Here is a 19840-nt window from a genome sequence, read left to right as displayed (position 1 = left end):
ATTAGACACGGAGAGGTCAAATGACTTGCCCAAGGCCATGCAGATGGCCAAGTGGGAAGCTGGGGTTGAATCCAGGGAGCCTGGTCAGGTCTGTGCTTACAGCCCACACACTAGGGTGTCTCACAAAGATGGAGACTCCTTCCTGTGACCTTGGCCCTTCCTACCTCCAGCCCCTCCACATGCTCCTGGGCTCTGGTATTACTGAATTGTCTGCATTTCCTCAAAAGGGCCTCACTTAGCCTTGCCATCTCAGGCATGGCCAAGAAGTTCACTGGTGAGACAACTGGGGGACAGGCCTCCCACAGGTGCCCTCACTCTCCCCACACCTTCGGGTACATGTGTGCTGTGCTCTAGGCCTAGCGATGGTTGTCATTAAGAACTCTCAACAATGACCAAAGCGCAACTCTCCAGCTAGTAAGAGTCGAGGCTGGCTCATAATCGACGAGAGCATGAAGAACACATCTCCAGAGAGGCTGCGTTCCGATGGCCCCACAGAGCTCTGATTGGGTAGCATTCCCACTTCTAGGAACTCACTTCCTCCCCCACATGGGGTGTGCCTTTGTCTCCTTCTAGACACCCATGCTCAGCTGTGGGCTTTTCACACACTGTGCACTGCTCTCCCTCTGCAGTGAAAGGCTCACTGCCTCTCTTCCTCTAAGTCTTGGAAGGGTGCTGGGACCCCCGGAGCAGGGGTCTGTGTTTTGCTTGACAGGGAACATCATCAGCTGGGTGACTCGTCGAGGTGAGGGGTACTCTGGTTACGGTTCTAACAGCCCATGTATCCACATGAGGGTTGCCCGAGGGGCTCTTCCAGGCTTTCTGGTCCCTCCTGGCCTAATACCTCAAAGTCTCTCACTGAGGCCCTCTTCCCACCCCGTCTGCAGGCCTTAGCCTCCAGGACTAGAGTCCCCACCTACACTGGAGCAGATGCCAGGAGCTCTTTGAAATCCTGAGTCTGGGACTGGGTATTCCAACAGCAACTCCTTGGGTGCGGATCTTGGAAAGGCCTCTTCAAAACTGTCTCGGCCAGGGCCCTGACGACAGGCTCTGCTTCAGTGGAGGTTTGCAGGACGCCAAAAACATCTCCAGTGCTCCAGGAGGGGCAGCCAATGGAAGCTGCGGCTGAGACCCCTCCCACTCCCCACCATGGGCATCCGGGTCTCCTGCCTCCCTCCCCCCTGGCATGCCTGGCACAGAAGTGAGGACCTGGCGGCTGGCTTCAGGGTCTGCAGAACCCTCTCCGTCTGCCTTGTGGTTCCCAAACGGAGCCTCAGCCCATCCAAAGATGGCCTGGAGACAGCTGCTTCTCGCCTGCTGTCTCTCAGCTGCTGTGCTCCTCACTAGTGAGTATGGGGAGGCTCCAGGTTGCGCTGGTGTTAGATGAGGCTGCTCGGGTGGCCCAGGTGGAAAGGGGGTGCTTACTGTGCAGATGACTGTGTCTGGTGTGTGTGTGTGTGTGTGTGTGTGTGTGTGTGTGTATAACAATAGAACACAGAGAAAACAGCTTGCCTGCTGGTTTCCTGGGGAGACTGCTCTATGGCTGGTATGTGAGGGACCTGGGACCCCACCCTGGGGCTGGGCAAGACACAGTGCCTAGGAAGAACTGTCCCAGCCCAGCTCAGGGTGAAGGTTCCCCTTGGGGTGCTGCAGCCCTCATGCTGTGCTCTCCCACAGCGCTGCAGGAGGGCGCTGGTGCAGCGGTGGGCACCCAGCAGGAGGCAGGACAAGACGTTTGGGAAGGTGAGTGCAAGGGCCACCCCGGGGTGCAGGGCTACTGAGGTGCCCCGGTGAGCCCATGCCGCTCGTGACCGGCCTCTCTCGAGTTTCAGATGTAGAACAGAAGATCTTCATGCAGGAATCAGATGCTTCAAATTTCCTCAAGAGGCGCGGCAAGCGGTCCCCAAAATCCCAAGATGAGGTCAACGGTAAGGATGCTGGAGGCCTGCCTTATGCTCCCCCCTCCAGTTCTTTCTGTCCCAGTGGGCTGGGCTGTGGGGCAGCAAGGGACCCAGGAGGGCTCAAACTGGGCCATTGGGTATCAAAGTGACAGCAGCTCTGAATTAGAAATTACACGTCCTCGATGGCAGGTCACGTCTTCAACTACACCGTCAGGGTAGGGAACAGAAAGGACAGTGGCACATCAAATGCACTTAATAGAGCTGAGATGCATCCCAATTTTGGAGAAGTTTAAAACGTTAAGGAGAAATAAGTTCTAGTCAAGAGGAAACATGGCATCTCAGTGTGTGCTTTTTGGCCTATAGAACAGTGCCTCGCATGCGAGAGCAACAGCATTGCAAGGAGAGGGCACCTGGGAATAGGGGCTGGGACTCTGGGTCTGGTGACAGCTGTGCTAAGTGGCCTTGGCCACTTCCTCCCCTCTGGGCCTATGTTTCCTTATTTATAAGCCCCTGAAATTGTGGTACTCAGCTGGCAGTGTTTTGTTTTTTTTAAATTTTGTATCTAATACATTTGGAAGGCTTTTGAGCTTGGAATGTGTCTCCTCAGTCTGAAGTAGGTCCTGGTGTCCCTGCCTGGCAGAGACCCTCATTTCCATGACCTGCTGACCCTTGAAGGCATTTGAGTTTCCTGCCCTTGAACTAGATTCTTCCAAGGACTCTGAGCTCTGTCTCCAAGTCTATGGCTTGATCATTACTTGTGTGTCTGAATAAACTCTTTGTTTCCCTCGGCACACTCAGCAAGGTAACTTGCTCGGTATAAATAACAGGACTGTTTTCAAATAATGAAAATGCTTGGAGATGAAATTCCCCCCCCCCCCCCCCACAACTGAGTAAATATTAGCCACACTGGGAAAACCTCCAGGCCTCCTACAACTTGAGATTTAGAAGTTAACAAATGTCAAGAAACACTGAAAGGGCTGTGATGGATGGAGCCCGGGCAGTTCTTGATGGAAATCAGAGAAGCAACGTCCTGGCAAATTTTTAGCAGGGAGCAGGAGTGAATTCAGGACAGGAGAATAGTTTCCATCCTCATCAGCTGGTTCAGAACCACAAAGGGCATGGGAAGTCAGAGGCCCCTCACCCCAAACAGAAGCTCTGTGCATCGGTCGTGGGGCGTCTAGGACAGGCTGAACACGCAAAGTGCACCTGAGCTCACTTGCTGTCACTTGGCCGACTCCGTGCACGGGAGAGCCCGAACATGTCTCAGGGTGGGTAAAAGGCATGTGACACTGATAGACTGGAATTCGGAACCAGGAAAAAGGCATCTGACATCGCGAAGCTTCCGGGGAAAGACGCAGGGTTCTTTTAGCATGAGGAGGAACTAATCCCTTCCTAAGAAGGGACACCCACAGTGCACCGGATGCGGTGTCGACGTGGCACTTTGTCCCAAATGTTGTTGGACATTGCTGAGTCAGAGGTCTCATCTGTGGCGGCTCCAAAAAGGCAATGTGGGAAGACGATTTCTTTTTTGAAGTACATAGGAATGGCAAATGCTTCTTTAGGATTGGTGATGTCTCCTTAAGGCCTTGCTTCCTAGACTCCAAACCCCTTCCTTCCCATCCTCAGTGGCTTTCTGGTACCTGGAGCACACTGGGGCTCAAGGTGGGTCAAAAGGAAGACGGTGCCATGACAGGAATGTTCTGGGCCAAGGGGTGGAGTGTGGGTACCTGGGGCTCTGGCTTGTCCCAAGCTGTACCCCAACTGTATGACTTCGATTAGGTCACTGTACCTCTGTGAGCCTCAATTCCCTCCTAAGAATTGTATGAATGTTGGGCAAGGGTCGGGGGAGGCTTGGGAAAGGAAATTCCTTCCACCAGGCTCAAGAGTCCCACAATTATGTGGATAAAGGCACAAGTGTGGGGAAAACATGGGATTTACCCAAGGAAATCTGCATGGAGACCAAGTCATAGTTAACGGGATTTTTAATCTGAGTTCAACAACAATAATATAATATAATGTAATATATTATAAATAACTACAGCATGTTAGTCCCCCCTCTTTGATGTGATCGTGCCAGAGGGGTGTGAGGTGTCCTTCAGGGTCCAGTACTTCCTGCACCAGACACGGCCTTCCTGATGTTGTGGATTTGTCCAGATGAAGCCCAGTTAAATTTTTTTTTTAATGTTTATTTTTGAGAGAGAAGCACAGAGTGTGAGCAGGGGAGGGACAGAGACAGAGGGAGACACAGAATCCGAAGCAGGCTCCAGGTTCTGAGCTGTCAGCACAGAGCCCAACGTGGGGCTCGGACTCCCGGACCGCGAAATCATGACCTGAGCCGAAGTCAGACGCTTAACTGACTGAGCCCCCAGGCGCCCCAAGTTGAAGCCCAGTTAAAAGAAGTATCTTGATACTAAGAGAGCTCTCGATAACTTCCTCCAGACAACCAGAGTCGTCACACCAAAGCGGTCAAGATTTAAGGGTAGAAGTGGATGAACCTGGAAACTATTTTACACCTAAAAATCTATAATCTTGAATGGTTTTTTCAGGCTACTTTCAAGTGTGAAGTGTGGTGAGGTGTGATGTGCTAGTTCAGGTGGGGATTCCCACTGGGGCTCAAGGGGCTACTGGTGTAGCAGCCGCATAGAAGTGGACCTCCAATTTTATCATGTAGAAGTAAGAGTTCTCTGGCTTCCAGCAGAGCAAGAGAAGCCCAAGAAGGAAGCCACATTCCATCATGGTATGCCACCTCCAGTTCGGTAGAAGAGTCATTAAGGCCAACCCACACAAAGGGAGGGAATTGCCTAAGGAAATGGATAGCAAGGATCATCTAAGATTTCCCTAACTCATGCCATGATTGTGCCCTGTGTACGCTTCTATCACAGCAACCACTAGGCATGACTTAAAAAAAGATTTTTTTTTAAGTGTTTTATTCATTTTTTGAGACAGACACAGAGCGTGAGCAGGGAAGGGACAGAGAGAGGGACACAGAATCCCAAGCAGGCTCCACCTGTCAGTGCAGAACCTGATATGGGGCTCAAACTCACGAACCGTGAGATGATGACCTGAGCTGTAGTCGAACACTGAATGGACTGAGCTACCCAGGTGACCTTGGGCATCACTTATTGTTATTTCTTTCTCCTTATCTGAACTACTGGCCCCTAAAGTCGAGGGACACAACCTTTTTTACTTGCCTTTTTAATCTCAGTGCCTAACACACATTTTGGCTGTGACAGGTGCTCAAAGATGTTGAGTGGATTTGAAGGTATGAATGCGAAATTGACTTTAAGTTGACGACTCCCTCCTGATTTTTGATCACAGGATTCCTAGTTTCTAACTGGCCCAGGACACTTAGATGCAACATTAATTTTATGAGTGATTGCTTTTCTCACTTGCAGAATGGCATGGTTGGAGAGGGTGAGTTCCTGGGCCCCTCAAGTTTTAAAGTTTGCGCCAGGAGTCAACCGTCTTAGAGAAACCGCCATCCTTCTCCCTCTCAAACAACCCCTCCCAACCAGGTTAAGTTTCTCAGGCAAAACAATTAGTGTTCCCCTAAATGCGTGCGGCTGCCCCCATTCTTGGAGGCAACTCTCGCCTCTTGCCCTTTCCCAGCGGAGAACAGGCAGAAGCTGCGGGCCAATGAGCTGCGGAGAGAGTACTACGAGGAACAAAGGAACGAGTTTGAGAACTTCGTGGAGGAGCAAAATCATGGTAAGAGCTCTTCAGCCAGGGTCGTTGGGGAAGTGGGCCTTTGTGGGAAAATCAAAAGTTGCCTCCATGTCTCCCTCAATTTAAATGTTAATTTATTTTATTTTGAGAGAGAGTGCACAGGCAGGGGAGGGGCAGAGAGGGAGAATCCCAAGCAGGCTCTGTGCCTTCAGCACAGAGCTCGACCCAGGGCTTAATCTCACGAACTGTGAGCCGAATGCAAGAGTCGGATGCTTAACTGACTGAGCCACGCAGGCGCCCCATCCCTAAATTTTAATTAGAGGAGGGAGGGAAGAGAGGCTCTTTCAGTTCACATCTTTGGGAGTCTTGAAGGAAGAAAGGCACACACATGGCTGTAGACCTTGAGAAGGCGAGGAGAGGATACAACACGTAGGTTTCCACTGGCTCAGGGAATGTTCAGCTGATTCTATTTTCTACTCTTACGTGGGAATCACTGTGTTCTCTTAGCGGCTACACCTAGTGGCTTAGCTCGGGTACACGTGGGTTATACCTTTCAAGTACCTTGGATTCACATCAATACAACAGCTCTAGGAACCACTCATTCTGGAAAACCAAGCCCTTCATTTACCTATTCACTCTGATCAGCATTTTATTTGATGGCTGTAAGCAAACCAGGAAACCTGACCTCAGAAAGCAACTCACCCATCGTGTTGGACACACCATACATTTTGTGTTCTGCTTGTGTCCTATGCAGTTGCTGTTCATATCTTTTCTAGGCTTTGGCCTTTGCCTCAGTCTCTTATCAGGCAATCGGCATACTTTATTCCCTCCATTAGCCCTCGGGCAGATGGGACTCCTACCTCCCTCAGGAAATGTTGATTTCATCAAGTCCTCCATGGAGGCAGCTGGGTATGGGCATGGGCAGAAGGAGGTTCTGTCTTTGAATCAGTCTCCCATGGGGTGGGATTTGACTTTGCATCTATTAAGCATACCCAAGTGGTACCCGGAGCAAAAATGTGTAGGAACATTTAATAGGCCTGACTGGCTGGCCAGAGTGTGTCGGTTTGAGTCTTTCCTCAATCATTAAGATGGAAATGCTCCTGATGCACTTGAGCTTGGACACAAGGCCCCAGGTTAGATGACCTTTGCTAGAGAAAGTCAGTGATTTCAGTTCTGAAGTTGTGGTCCTCCTGGCTTGTATGCTCTAGTGGATTTGTATGCTCTAGTGGATTTGCCCTTTTATGGCATCTCTTAGGAAAAGGATACAATCGACAGGTACCTGAGGGCTGCAGGCCATGCCCACTGCCTCGCAGGTGGCCCCTGAGGTATTGGGCTTGGATCCTGCCAAATCAAGCTTTCCTGGTAACGTCAAGACCAAGTTCAGGCTGTCTCGACTCAGAGGGAAATATTTCTGTTGGATATGTGTTTACCTTGGTGAACAGTTGGGAGAGGCATTTAAAAAATGAGCATATGGCCTGCAAAATTCCTTCAGTTTTTTGTTTTGTTTTTTTAGCACTTTATTTTGTACATTTTTAATGTTTCAGGTCCAAATCCCTCGCATCTGGGTGGAGAACACTCACTGTTTTCCCTTTCACGATGAGTTAGGGTGAGGGGCCAGGCACTCCGGGATGACAAGTCCTCTACTAAAGGCAGAGGAGACAGTGATCAGGGGCCTCAGGCCTGTGGGGACTGTAGTGACGGAGCTGTGATTACTGGCGGAGCACTTGCTCTGTCGGGCACTGTTCTGAACCCTCCAACCCTGACAACCAGCCTCTCAGGCCTTAATAATTTGTTTTTTAAACACTCAGGCTTAGAAAGGATCCCTAAATATCCAAGGTGCCATAGCTAGTCAGGGATTTGAACGAAGGTGTTTTGCCAGCAAAGCAACGTTCTTATAAATGAAGGAGGATCACGTGTGGAGAGGTCTCAAGGACTCACTTTGATCTAGGAATTGGCCCGTGTGGACAGATGGAGTGAGGAGAGAAAAGAGAGCACCTCCACCCCCCAAACCCAGGAGAGGTCTTCTCAGAGCTTGATAAAGGAAGGAGGCAAGGAGGTGAAGCGGGTCCAGCCTGCCTGAGAGTGAGCAGGTGAGCGTCGCAGGAAGTGAAACTCATTTCTGTTTTCCTCCTCTTCCCTTGCTTCTGCCCCAGGGCACCGAGTCCTGCGTGGGGGCCGGGCTGGTAAGACCTCTACCCTGAGCGGGGGGCGCGTTCCAAGCCCTACACTCTCCTCAGTCAGGACCTTAGTTTTTCAGTTGGCTATCTTGATGTGACAGCATCACCTGTCTCAGAATAACTGCCAGTTGAGGTTTACCTCCCACCCCTTAAAAGCAAATGCTGAGGGGGGCGCCTGGGTAGTTCAGTCGGTTGGGCGTCCGACTTCGGCTCAGGTCATGATCTCGCAGTTCGTGGGTTCAAGCCCTGCGTTGGGCTCTGTGCTGACAGCCTGGAGCCTGGAGCCTGCTTCGGATTCTGTGTCTCCCTCTCTCTCTGCCCCTCCCCCGTTCATGCTCTGTCTCTCTCTGTCTCAAAAATAAATAAACGTTAAAAAAAAAAAAAAAGCAAATGCTGAGGAACTACTATGGGTAAAGGAAAGGACTTGGATTTTCAAAGGAGGAAGTTTAGGCGGGTGGTCTGAGAGTGATTTCTGGACCAGAGTGACCTTCCTGAGAGGCTGAGAACCCCATCTCCAAGGCCCATCAGCACATCTAAGACACCGGACCTATTCTGTTGTGGTGCCTGGCTGCACCTCTACTCAAAACCACCATCTTTACAAGGCAAAGATGCCTCTGAGTTCTGCCTCTGAAAGTGCCAGAGTAAACAGTGTGCTGAGCCCCTACTTCTAAGGTCTGCATGGCAGCACAGATCTGCTTCCACCTTCAAAGCCAGAAGCCTGGGTCAGGCCATCTGGAGTTGGCTGTGTGACAGCTGACTTGGCTGAAGATGTTCAGCCACATGTGGTTCCCTGCACAAAAGTCACATTGTTTGGGTCTTTGGGTCTTTACCAGGGAGGCCTTCCCTCTGTCGAAGTGTAATGGGGTGAGAAGAGTTTGGCACGACCTGGAGAAAAAAACAACTTCTATGTCAAAATCACGCCCTCAAGAGCCTTTTACTTTGAAAAATTTCATTCATATGGAAAAGTATATATATTTCTTGGTTACCCCCACGTAACCATCACCCAGAATTAGCAATGATCAAATTTCCCCACACTTTGCTTCATCCATGCCCTTTTCTGGTTGGTTTTTAAAACATAATGTTGGGGGCACCTGGGTGCCTCGGTCAGTTAAGTGTCAGACTCTTGATCTCGGCTCAGGTCATGATCTTTCGGTTTTGTGAGTTCGAGCCCCACATCGGGCTCTGTGCTGACAGTGTGGAGCCTGCTTAGGATTCTGTCTCCCACTCTACCGCACTCCTGTTTGCTATCTCTCTCTCAAGATAAATAAACTTAAAAAAGCAAAATTAAAAAAAAACAAAAACACAACACATGAAGTTCTAAAGCCTGATGAAAAAATTCCTTATAATGCCATTGCTTGAAGTTGACAATCATTGCCTTCCATGATTTTTTTCGACCATAAAGCCCATCATCTCTTTTCATTATTCCTGGGTTATCTTTGTACTTTGTTTCTTACTTGTTATTTCTTTGAGCCAATTTCTGGTGAAGGCTGTCCCCCCCCTTGGTGATTACGTACGGGAAGGGGCACTGAACCAACACATAGACCTTTGACCGGCTCTCCTGGCCTCCAGCTCTTTCACCTGCCTGGGCTTGGCTCTCATCTCCACCAGTGAGGCTTTTGGACTCACTGTTCCCTCACGTCTTTCACTTCAGATCTTCTGTCACCAGTGCACCCAGGCACAGTTTGTTCAGGTCACCACAGGGTAGGCAGTTTGGATTGATGGCTGACAAGAGCTTGGTGGCTCTCCTGAGGTCAGAGTGCTCTCTCTACTAACATGACGACCTCACCTCTGTTCCCCAGAACAGGAAGAGAGAAGCCGGGAAGCTATTGAGCAATGGCGCCAGTGGCATTACGACGGCCTGCATCCATCATATCTCTATAACCGCCACCACATCTGACCTCATTTTGACAGAGCAGGAAGATGGAGCTTGAAACTCACAAACCTACCCCAGGTGTCTGACCAACGCCTCCACACCAGCAGGCCCCTTCACAGGGTCTCAACTGGGGGGGCTCCTGGGCAGGGGGGCTGCCGTGGTAAACACACAGGCCTTTTGTTCTGATGTTTTAAGATGCCCTGGCTTTTGCTTCTTTGCAGATGATTTTCTGAGGTGAGCAAACACCTGCGGGGCCTCCTGGCACCGAACCTTCAGTGACGTCCCCTTATTTAGCCACTGTTCCCACAGTTAAGACTCCTGTCCTGTAGAACAATGAGAAGGGTCGCAATAAAGACGACAGATGACGTGTTCGCTTACGGCTTAGAAATAAAATCGCTGAGTCAACACTGTATCATCTTGTAAAACCTCACACGGAGCCGAGTGACACACGTCCCCCCTCATTGACTTGGGCTTTTGAAAGCCTGATCTCCAGGAGTGCTGCTCGCTAGTTTCTTGTCTCGGCAGTCACGCAAATGCAAGAGAGATGCCAACACAACTGGTTAGGTTAGACCCTTCTCTGGGATGGTTACTGAGCCCAGGGGCTTCCTCGTATCTCCGAAGAGACACAAGGTTCAACTGTGGTTTCCTAACTGCATCCATCAGAAGCCAGTGTTACAGCAAGACCGGCTGTGGCCAAAACTATAAAGGAGCTGAAATTTAGCATCGGGGGTCACCTCACTCTTCTGCCTTGTGCCCAGGTTACTTCAGGGCTGCCATAACAACGCGCAACAAACTGGGTGGCTTTAAAAAGTAACAATTTATTCTCTTACAGGTCTGGAGGCTAGAGGTCCCAATTCAAGGTGTCTGCAGAGCCGTGTTCCCTCCCTCTCTTTACGGGAGGATCCTGCCTTGCCTGCTGCAGCTTCTGGCGGCTCCAGGGCCTCCTTGGCTTGTGGCTGTGTCACTCCAATATCTGCACCTGTTGTCATGGGGTCTCTGTGTCTCTCTTCTCTTCTTGATATAACTTTTTTTAAAAGAAGTCCATTTATTTTGAGAGCAAGCGAGCACGAGGGCAGGGGAGGGGGAGGAGAGAATCCCAAGCAGGCTCCGCACTGTCAGAGTGAGCCCGATGTGGGGCTTGAACCCCCGAACCGCGAGATCATGACCTGAACCAACATCAAGAGTTGGATGCTTAACTGACTGAGTCACCCAGGGGCCCCTTAAGTTTTTTTTTTTTAAATCTTAAGATCAGGAGTCACATGCTTTATCTTCTTATTAGGACACCAGGCACACAATTCAGCTCCTACCAGTGCCCCTTTCTTCTCCTCTCAACCACTCTGCTTCCTGCCCCGGACTCAGCATCTACCCCACTTCATCCTTGCTTCCAACCACCTTCAGGAATCCCACACTAAGAACACAAAACCACCAAGAACAAGAGCAGCAGGCAGTGGAGTCACAGTAGATTAGAAAATACAAAGGACACCTGTCCCCACCCCTGAGCCCTCTGCTCCCCCAGAGACGTGGGTCCCTGGCCAGCTAGTCGAGCCTGCTTCTGAGGATCCCAGGGCAGCACAGGGGGACTTTGTTTAAGGAAAAGCTGCTCAACGGTGGTACAATACTCCATCAGAGGTGGGGTGAGATCAGGACAGTTTTGTAATGAATGCATGTATTTTTAAGTAATCTTTTAATATTTATTTATTTTTGAGACAGAGAGAGACAGTGTGAGCAGGAGAGGGGCAGAGAGAGAGGGAGACACAGAATCTGAAGCAGGCTCCAGGCTCTGAGCTGTCAGCACAGAGCCCGATGCGGGGCTCGAACTCACGAACCGTGAGATCATGACCTGAGCCGAAGTCGGACGCTTAACTGGCCTAGCCAGCCACGCGCCCCTTTAAGTAATCTTTTAAAAGACCGATAAAATCTAGTGATTAAGAAATTGGGCATTTTCCAAATCACCTCGTCAGCCCTGTGTTTTCTTTCAAAAACTCCAAGCAGGAGCGAAACTGGCCTTCAGAAGCCAAGAAGGGCACCGGGCAAACCCTGTCATTAAATGCTGTTACATGGGCAGGTGGGATGGAGAAGTTGTTCTCTTCTCAGGAGTGTGGGGATTCACCCTTTGGAGACTCAGGTTTGGGACACAAGTCCCAGCACAACCAAAGCCCAAGCAGTGCCCAATTTTTCAGCGGCGTGACGAGCTTCTGATGAATGAACATGCCTTGAGGACTGGCAGCTGAGCCTTCGGAATAATCGGATTACGCTCTTTAGGAAATCGCCGAGGCGTGTGCTTGTGTGCTGTGCTACCAACACACCCCTTTGCTGTCTGTGGGATCAAATTAGAATGCTTCCAAAAGGAAATCAGGAGGGTAATGAAAACTCCTCAGAACTGGAAAAACATGCACAAAATGTTCAACTGAAAACTGCCATTTCACCACTTAAAATGTTCTTTACACTTTTGCTGCTTCTTACCCAATCTCCCCCTACCCCCTGCCCTCAGGCGCCCCGGATCTTTTCTTTTCTCTCTTTTTTTTAAACAAGACATTTCTACTAGGAAATTATTTCATTTACAATAGGTGCTCAATGTAGCAAATTCAAGCAGCACAGATATCCATGACACATGGGGAACCTGGCTGGCTCAGTCGGTAGAGCGTGGGACCCTTGACCTCAGGCTTGTGGGTCCAAGCCCCTCAGTGGGTGCAGAGATTACTTAAAGATAAAATATTAAGGAAGAAAGAAATCCAGTACACAGGAGGAGTTTTGCCTTCTTGCCTCTCTAATTCAAGGTAAGCCCTGTCAGTCGTTTGGGGTGCATCCTTCCATTTTTTAAAAAATTTATTTGAGACAGAGAGAGAGAGAGAAAGAGAGAGAGAGAGAGACAGGGACAGGTGTGCATGAGTCGGGAGGAACAGGGGACAGAGAGAGAATCCCAGGAAGGCTCAGCACACTGTCACTGAGGAGCCCGAAGTGGGGCTCTACCTCCGGAGCTGTGAGATCATGACCTGAGCCGAAATCAAGACGCTTAACTGACTGAGCCACCCAGGCACCCCTCCTTCCACTTTTTCTGTCTCTTCTCACACACGTACTTCATTCTTTAAAAGGCAACAGAACACGTGATTGCGCAAACCCAGCTCACCCCACATCCAGTGCAGAAATGAGACACTTAGCAGATCTTGGCCACACAGAACTGGCCGAGACCGGAAGTTGAGCCCTGAAAGCTCCCTCTTTCTAACCCGAGTATTTGCCTTGACCCAGCGGCTCATTATTATGTCGTCACGGGCATGTTCCTTGCTTCTTTCCAGAAGCAAGGAGAAGCATCACGGAACAGGATTCTTTTACCGGAAGCCTCTTCGTGGTGGAGCTGGTGAGGCTCCATCCGGTCCCAGCTCACTTCTGTGAGGTAACGGCTACTCAGGGGATTGTCTGTGTGCCTCAGTTTTCCTTCAATAAGCCCTATTTTATATTTCTATCACATGGCCCCCACGGCGGGGGTGGGGGGGGCTGTTTGTGTGTGTCTTTGCTCCCTCTCCACATAGTGAACATGCTAGACTTTATTCACCCATTCCTCTATTATTAAGGCAGATTTCTGGAAACGAAATGCTAAGTCGTGACTTACACACGTTAAACTGGATAAATAAGATTTCTCTTCAAAGAGGTTATGTACTTTCCATCACTGGATGGACACTTTTGCCAACGTTTCTTAAACCAAGCAAACTGAGGATACTGGCGGAAAGGTCGGGAAGGGGGAACTCTTTCATGATCCACTAGCCATGTGCCCCCTCAGACTGCAAATGTCACCTTCCACTCTAGTGTCCACATCACACTTCCCCAGGTTATTAGTGCACACTCCGTCTACAGGAGACACACATTTCCACCAGCCGCCCCTCTGCCCTCGGCCCGTTTTCTCCTTCAGACGCCTGCTCTTCTCTGCAGCCTTCACTGAAAGTACCAGCAGCTTTAAATGAGAACGTGATCGCACTGGAAAAAACTGGTATAAAGTAAAAACTTTGCAGACGCCTCAGTATTTCATCACTATTTTTACTTATCACCAAAGGAGACAGATTATTTGAGAAGGGATATTTCAAAGTTTCCAAACATAAATCTCAACAGAAAGGAATGGAGTTTTGCTGTCTGCCTGCCGTCTCACATCCGTGATCTAGTAATCTCTACACCCAATGTGGGGCTCAAACTCACGACCCCAAGGTCAAGAGTCGCATGCTCTTCCGACTGAGCCGGCCAGGCGCCCCCGCCCGTCTCTGGTCTAAACTGGAGAAACAGCCGGCCTTAGTGGGACAAAGGTCAGAGCTGTTCCGCTCTGGATTACTGGGCAGGAGAGGCACAGTGGGGCCCGTGTGCACTCCGGGAGCCTTGGCGGAGCTGGCCGGAGACACCCCTGCCCCAGTCTTGCTCTAGCAGGAGGGGCTCCGCGTTAGTACCTGATCCCACACCTGGATACATTCTCATGGAGGAGCAGTTCCTGCCTGTCTTTAGCTGGGCCACCAGGTGAAGCAAGAGATGGTCAACCAGCTGGCTGGGCTTGACAGCTGGGCACAAGCAGCGCAAGCTTGGCTGACCGCCAGCTCTGATCCCGAGGCAGGCCCGCCGGCTGTGGGGCCAGGGGCGCCGGAGAGCTTGCACTTTACCCACATGAAACTGCCGTCTGTTGGTCAGATCCAGTCTCTGAACTTTTATGTTGGTAACCCTGGGTTAATGAGGAAGATGTGTGTGCTTGCACATCCAGTTGTGCAACAGAGAAAAAGCAAAGCACTGCGGTCCACCTTAGCCAGGAAAATGGAGCCACATTTTGGCTCGTCTTGGTAATAACACATGTGCCCTCTGGTGAGAGCTAGCAACCAGGTGGCTGGCAGCTGATGGACTCTGCCTCGCGGCCAGACCCGCAGCCACCCATGCCTGCAGAAAAGAACACTTAGTTCATACAAAAGTGAAAAATCAACAATGGTCTGGGTGAGGGGCCAGTTTGAAAGAACAAAACAGCTTGTCCTTGTCAAAGGTTATGCTGGGCATGTTGGCTCTAGATAAAGCACTCTGGCGGAAATCAGAAATCTACTACCTCGTTTTACCTCTATCCTTAACAAGGGCCCAGTTATGCCTTGGCGATTTCAAATTCCACCCAGAATTCTTTCACTAAAAGCCAATCTCACTCATTCTTCCCGGGCAGGGAGTAACATGCCAAAGGTAACATGAATGGGAATCTGGGCGGCCACATTTACTAGGAAATTAGTAATGGAGCAATCTGTATTTTTAGAGATTGGACTTGCCAAACGTGTGGCATTTTGGACATTGTTTTATTTTTAATTTTTTTCTTAATGTTTATTTTTGAGAAAGAAACTGCAAACAGGGGAGGGGCAGAGAGAGGGAGACACAGAATCCAAAGCAGACTCTAGGCTCCGAGCTGTCAGCACAGAGCCTGATGCGAGACTTGAACCCACGAACCATGAGATCATGACCTGAGCTGAAGTCAGACACTTAACTGACTGAGCCACCCAGCCGCCCCAATAAAATTAAGTTTTGACCAGTGATGCCTACTTTGTTAAGCCTATTTTCTATGATTAAAAAAATCTGGGGCGCCTGGGTGGCGCAGTCGGTTAAGCGTCCGACTTCAGCCAGGTCACGATCTCGCCGTCCGTGAGTTCGAGCCCCGCGTCAGGCTCTGGGCTGATGGCTCGGAGCCTGGAGCCTGCTTCCGATTCTGTGTCTCCCTCTCTCTCTGCCCCTCCCCCGTTCATGCTCTGTCTCTCTCTGTCCCAAAAATAAATAAAAAACGTTGAAAAAAAAAAAAAATCTGTATAGTTAGATTAATAAGTTTTCACAAAGTTGGGGCACTTGGGTGGCTCAGTCGGTTAAGCATCCGACTTTGGCTCAGATCATGATCTTGCAGTTTGTGGGTTTGAGCCCCACATTGGGCTCCGCACTGTCACCTTGGTAATTCTCTCTCTCCTTCTCTCTCTGCCCCTCCCCTACTTGCGCTCTCTCTTTCAAAGTAAATAAACTTAAAAGTTTTCACAAAGCTTTTTTGAAGAAGTTTTCACAAAGCTTTGCAAGGAGAGAGCTTTGTAAGGGAATGACAATGTTTGAGGGATATGCCTGAAAAGAACATTCACGTAATATGTAAAACAAAGGAAACTACTTTTCTGTGAGGTACAATTTTTGTTTGCTAATCTAGATCACTGCATTCTAACTCTGTTTGGATGGCCTATGAATATATAATAAACCCTATATTGCCAACAGCTGAGTAAGGAAAAATTAAACACATGTTTTGGATTTATATAAAAGCATTTAATACATTGATAAAAAGGATAGTATTAAAAGACTTATCTCAATGATGAATTGTATCTATAATGCAAGCAACTAAGTCCCCCTTCTGGCCCACCCACCCCCTCTTATCCCTGAATACTTGAAGAAAGCATACACACAAAAGACCTCAAATGAAAGCTCCCCCAAGATCTAGAGTAACTGAGAAGTATTTAAGTGATATTTTTAAATTATTTAAAAATTAAAATCAAATTATAAAAAAGGAAGGCATTCAGCTCACCATCAACCTTTACAAGAATATTACAGTACTTCTGTACAATATACCATACACAAGGGAACGGGGACTCTAATGGCACCCTTGGTTCAAACAGGACCGTGTGTCTTTCATAGGAAGGGGATTGCTCAAGGAGCAGCCTGGAGTTCAAGTCCTCAGCAGCCACTCAGTTGTGACCTTCTTCAAATACATAACTCTGTTTCAAGCTTATGGGACAAACAAAATCTACTCTAAATGAGCCATTAAAAACCATAGTTTTGAGTACTACAATATTGTAAAAGCACAGAGAACCATCTAGATATGAATTAAATGCCACATGATTCAGTGAATTAATCAATTTGAAAAAACAAGAAAGAGGTAACAACAGAAATGAAAGAAGGAACCTGGCCTTAATATCAATATATCAAGACTATGTCAATGGTGACTATAATTATCTATATGGTAAAGATAATTTATTTTTTCTAGGAAACATTATTTGTAGAATTTGAGTCCTAAAAGATACACTTCAAAATCATTTACTCCAAGCCCCCTCATTTTCCAGATGGGAAAACTGAAGCCTGGAAGCTAAATTAATTCTTTTGCCTCTGTGTGTCCATGCAAATATTAGAACCTTATTCCGGTAAAGAAGCAACACTGGACACTCTATAACCCAAGACACATAGTTTCTGGGCAAAGAATTTGCATGAATGGAGCCATCAGTAGTGACAACAGGGAAGACGATGGTTTTTTGATTTACCAATGAAAAGCCAGCGTTAAATTTGGCGTTAAGCCAACCCGAAACAAAATAGGAAGGCAGAACGTGTAGGCGTAACACATGTTTGGACTGTGCCAATCAGAACCTGAGTGATACAGAGCCAACACCCTTGCCCCTCCAGACCCACAAGAAGTAACATAGGTCGTGGGTACCTGTTTGAAGTTAGGGCTATTTAAGGCTATTCAGAAATTTGGCATGTTCTTCTCCTCTTGGTAACAGGGTTTCGCCTCCTATCTTTGGGCCTGTTTTTTCCTAGAAAAATGAAAACAGTTTAGTAAAAAAAAAAAAAAAAAAAATGGGTCAACATTATTTGCATGGGTCACTAAAATCGGTCACCTTGCAAATGACCTACCTTTAGCATTCCATCTCGTTCCCATTTGAAGAGGCCACAATTACTGAAACAAGAAAAGATCGGATTTACTCAGTGGTGAGGCACAGGCAGGTACATAGAGACAATGGGGTTCGCTGCACTCACAGGAAGAGTATCTGCCATTCAAACAAGCTGATCAAGGTAACACTCATAATTATGGGCTAAGTTCTAAAGCTACTGAAAATACACACTCCGAAGATATGAGAAACAGCCTTCAAATCTGTAAAAAGCTAGAGCTTTCAGACATGGAACATCAAATGAAAGCAGAACAGCGTATGTTCACTGCAGGTGATGAGCACAAGCTTGGTTTCTCCTGACAGGCATCGGGAAGAGACTAAGAAGAGGAAGCTAGCCTTCTGACACCATACAGTCTAGAGCTTTCCCCGTCCCCTTTTCTGGAACTAAAAGTTTGTGATAAGAAACTTCTTATTGTCCTTCTGGTCTGGACAATCTTTCCCCCTTTTTCAAACCTAAAGATGTGTACTCTCTTATTGTTCAAAGGGCCTAGAGACCCTTGTTCTCATTTTTTTAACATGGTGAGGGAGCCCAACCCTGAGAAGAGATGAGGCTACTACAGAGAAAACTTATTTAAAACAAATATTTTTAAGTATTTATTTATTTTTGAGAGAGAGAGAGAGAGAGAGAGCGAGCCAGCAAGTGGGGGAAGGGGGAGACACACACACACACACACACACACACACACACACACACACACACACAGAATCTGAAGCAGGCTCCAAGTTCTGAGCTGTCAGCACAGCCCCCAACGCGGGGCTTGAACCTACAGGTGGTGAGCTGAAGTCAGACGCTTAACTGACTGAGCCACCCAGGCGCCCCAAGAAAACTTATTTTTATACAAAGTTCACTCTGCTGAAATAGGCAAAACAAATACAATCAACTCATGGAAATATGGCTTCCGGTACCCTTGGATTTGAGATGCTCTAGGGCATAGGGATTGCCCTATACCTGCCCCATTCTTCCTCCTGAAAATCTAGACTCTGTTCCTGCCCTGAGAGTCAGCATGCCAGTGGCCTTGGCTCTAACCCTCTCCACCACCTTCCCTGTCTAAAGATTGCCTCAATATCTGTTGAGAGAAATTTTCTAGACTACTTGTAGATCAATGACAAAATTGTATATAAAAAATTCTACTCAGGGGTCGGTAAATTACAACCCATGGACCAAATCCAGCCTGCCACCTGTTTTTATAAATTAAATTTTATTTGAACACAGCCATGTCCTTTTGCTTCTATATTACCTGTGGTTGCTTTTGAGCTATAACACCTAGTAGAGTAGTTATGAAACAGACCATCTGGTTCATGAAATGTAACATTTAGTATCTGGCCTTTGACAGAAAAAGGTTGCCCTCTTCTACTCTAGATCAAGAATTGACAAGACAGGGGCGCCTGGGTGGCTCAGTCAGTTGAGCGTCCGACTTCAGCTCAGGTCACGATCTCACGGACCGTGAGTTCGAGCCCCGCGTCGGGCTCTGGGCTGATGGCTCAGAGCCTGGAGCCTGCTTCCAGTTCTGTGTCTCCCTCTCTCTCTGCCCCTCCCCCGTTCATGCTCTGTCTCTCCCTGTCTCAAAAATAAATAAACGTTAAAAAAAAAAAAATTAAAAAAAAAAAAAAAAAAAAAAAGAATTGACAAGACAAAGTCCAGAAAAACAGTTGTTACAAAAATAACAGCAACCACCTGGAGGATGAAAAAGCATCTTAAAAAAAAGTTTATTTTGAGAGAGAGCGAGAGCGAGAGAGAGAATGTGCCCTAGCTAGAGAGGGGCAGAAAGAGAGAGAGACAGAGACAGAGAGAGAGAGAGAGAGAGCGAGAAAATCACAAGCAGGCTCTGCACTATCAGTGTGGAGCCCGACTGAAGGCTTGAACTCACGAACTTGCGAGATAGATCACACAACCTGAGCCAAAATCAAGAGTCGGACGTTTAACCTATTGAGCCATCCAGGCACCCCAGGATGAAAAAGCATCCTGTTCTTCCATTTGTGAGTTGTACCTACTGCTTATTAACAGAATTTTTCTGGTACTCAAATGTTTTACATAAGCTCTTGCTATTAAAATATGTGGCAGAAGTCAAGTATCAATACACAGATAAATACTTAAACACTCATACAAATTCTGTCCTTTAAGGATAATCCAATAAAGTCAGAAATTTAAAAAAAGAAAAAGATGGCTAAAAATCAATCCCATATATTTGAAAATTAAACATTACTGACGCTTAGGTCAAACAGGAAGTCATCAAAGGCATTAAAGAAATAATACACTCAGGGGCACTTGGGTGGCTCAGTTGGTTAAGCGTCCGACTCTTGATTTTGGCTCCAGTCATGATCTCACAGTTTGTGGGAACAAGGTCCACATTGGGCTCCGTGCTGACAGCATAGAGCCTGCTTGGGATTCTATCTGTCCTCTCTCTCTGCCCCTCCCTCTACTCGTGCGGGTGCATGCGCTCTCTTTCAAAATAAATAAACATTAAAAATAAATAAATTAGATCTCAAACAACCGAATTTTACACCTTGAGGAGCTAGAAAAAAAAAAAGAACTAGGCCCAAAGTTAG

General features: G+C 47.9%; 2 protein-coding genes across 7 annotated transcripts in view; one reads left to right on the top strand and one right to left on the bottom strand.

Moving 5' to 3' along the window:
* Positions 1–19840, bottom strand: part of MCM10 (minichromosome maintenance 10 replication initiation factor) — an 84616-nt gene that overhangs the window by 32689 nt on the left and 32087 nt on the right. For 2 of the 4 annotated variants that reach the window (XM_060659290.3, XM_060659293.3), the window contains exons 19-20: positions 17259–17301; positions 15754–17158 (exon numbers count right to left, since the gene is read on the bottom strand). In XM_060659290.3, coding sequence (XP_060515273.3) covers positions 17075–17158; positions 17259–17301 — 127 coding nt within the window. In that variant the 3' untranslated portion in view covers positions 15754–17074. Of the gene's footprint in view, positions 1–10334; positions 10619–15753; positions 17159–17258; positions 17302–19840 lie in introns of those variants that run through there. The other 2 variants (XM_081796047.1, XM_078450428.2) reach the window with 2 other exon arrangements.
* On the top strand, positions 889–9991 carry UCMA (upper zone of growth plate and cartilage matrix associated). Of its 3 annotated transcripts, XR_009617682.3 has the most exons (6): positions 889–1343; positions 1675–1740; positions 1830–1925; positions 5508–5606; positions 9541–9692; positions 9836–9991. XR_009617682.3 is itself a non-coding variant. In XM_060659309.3 (5 exons), the coding sequence occupies exons 1-5, from the start codon at positions 1184–1186 to the stop codon at positions 9636–9638; spliced, it is 519 nt and encodes a 172-aa protein (XP_060515292.2). In that variant the 5' UTR covers positions 984–1183; the 3' UTR covers positions 9639–9991. The 3 variants fall into 3 exon arrangements, 2 of the variants coding, with proteins under 2 accessions (XP_078306555.1, XP_060515292.2); XM_060659309.3 differs by having other exon boundaries at positions 984–1343; positions 9541–9991; XM_078450429.2 differs by lacking the exon at positions 1675–1740 and having other exon boundaries at positions 9541–9991.

Source organism: Panthera onca, chromosome B4, assembly GCF_046562875.1.
Source record: "Panthera onca isolate mPanOnc1 chromosome B4, mPanOnc1 haplotype 2, whole genome shotgun sequence".
NCBI classification, from domain to species: domain Eukaryota; kingdom Metazoa; phylum Chordata; class Mammalia; order Carnivora; family Felidae; genus Panthera; species Panthera onca.
This window is presented reverse-complemented; position numbering and strand designations above follow the sequence as displayed.

Coding starts and splice junctions, on each gene's coding strand:
- UCMA (XM_060659309.3), top strand. CDS start 1,184: ATGCCTGGCACAGAAGTGAGGACCTGGCGGCTGGCTTCAGGGTCTGCA. Junction 1,344..1,674: donor AGCTGCTGTGCTCCTCACTA/GTGAGTATGGGG, acceptor GCTCTCCCACAG/CGCTGCAGGAGGGCGCTGGT. Junction 1,741..1,829: donor AGGACAAGACGTTTGGGAAG/GTGAGTGCAAGG, acceptor CTCGAGTTTCAG/ATGTAGAACAGAAGATCTTC.